The following is a 612-nucleotide window of genomic DNA, read 5'->3' on the forward strand; positions in this document are numbered from 1 at the left end:
GAGGAAGCTTCGCAAAAGAGTTTATTCCCACCGCCGCCATGTCGAAGTCAGAGTCTCCTAAAGAGCCGGAACAGCTGCGGAAGCTATTCATCGGGGGGCTGAGCTTCGAGACGACGGATGAAAGTCTGAGGAGCCATTTTGAGCAATGGGGGACGCCCACGGACTGTGTGGTAATGAGAGATCCAAATACCAAGCGCTCCAGAGGCTTTGGCTTTGTCACATACTCAACTGTGGAAGAGGCGGATGCAGCCATGAATGCAAGGCCCCACAAGGTGGATGGAAGGGTGGTGGAACCCAAGAGGGCTGTCTCCAGAGAAGATTCTCAAAGACCAGGTGCTCACTTAACTGTGAAAAAGATCTTTGTTGGTGGAATTAAAGAAGACACTGAAGAACATCACTTAGGTGATTATTTTGAGCAGTACGGGAAAATTGAAGTGAGTGAAATCATGACTGACCGAGGCAGTGGCAAGAAAAGGGGCTTTGCTTTTGTAACTTTTGATGACCATGATTCTGTAGATAAAATCGTTATTCAGAAATACCATACTGTGAATGGTCACAATTGTGAAGTGAGGAAAGCCCTGTCAAAGCAAGAGATGGCCAGTGCCTCTTCCA

The 612-nt window shown here is 47.7% G+C and overlaps 1 protein-coding gene across 1 annotated transcript; it reads left to right on the plus strand.

Moving 5' to 3' along the window:
* On the plus strand, positions 1 to 611 carry LOC102860063 (heterogeneous nuclear ribonucleoprotein A1-like; the record flags this gene model as incomplete). The annotated part of the gene is made up of 1 exon (XM_006900265.1): positions 1 to 611. A coding segment is annotated over exon 1 (573 nt), but the record flags the coding sequence as incomplete, so codon positions are not given.
* Between the last annotated feature and the right edge of the window lies 1 nt (position 612).

Source organism: Elephantulus edwardii, unplaced genomic scaffold, assembly GCF_000299155.1.
Source record: "Elephantulus edwardii isolate Elephantulus edwardi_28Jun2011 unplaced genomic scaffold, EleEdw1.0 scaffold00278, whole genome shotgun sequence".
Taxonomy (NCBI): domain Eukaryota; kingdom Metazoa; phylum Chordata; class Mammalia; order Macroscelidea; family Macroscelididae; genus Elephantulus; species Elephantulus edwardii.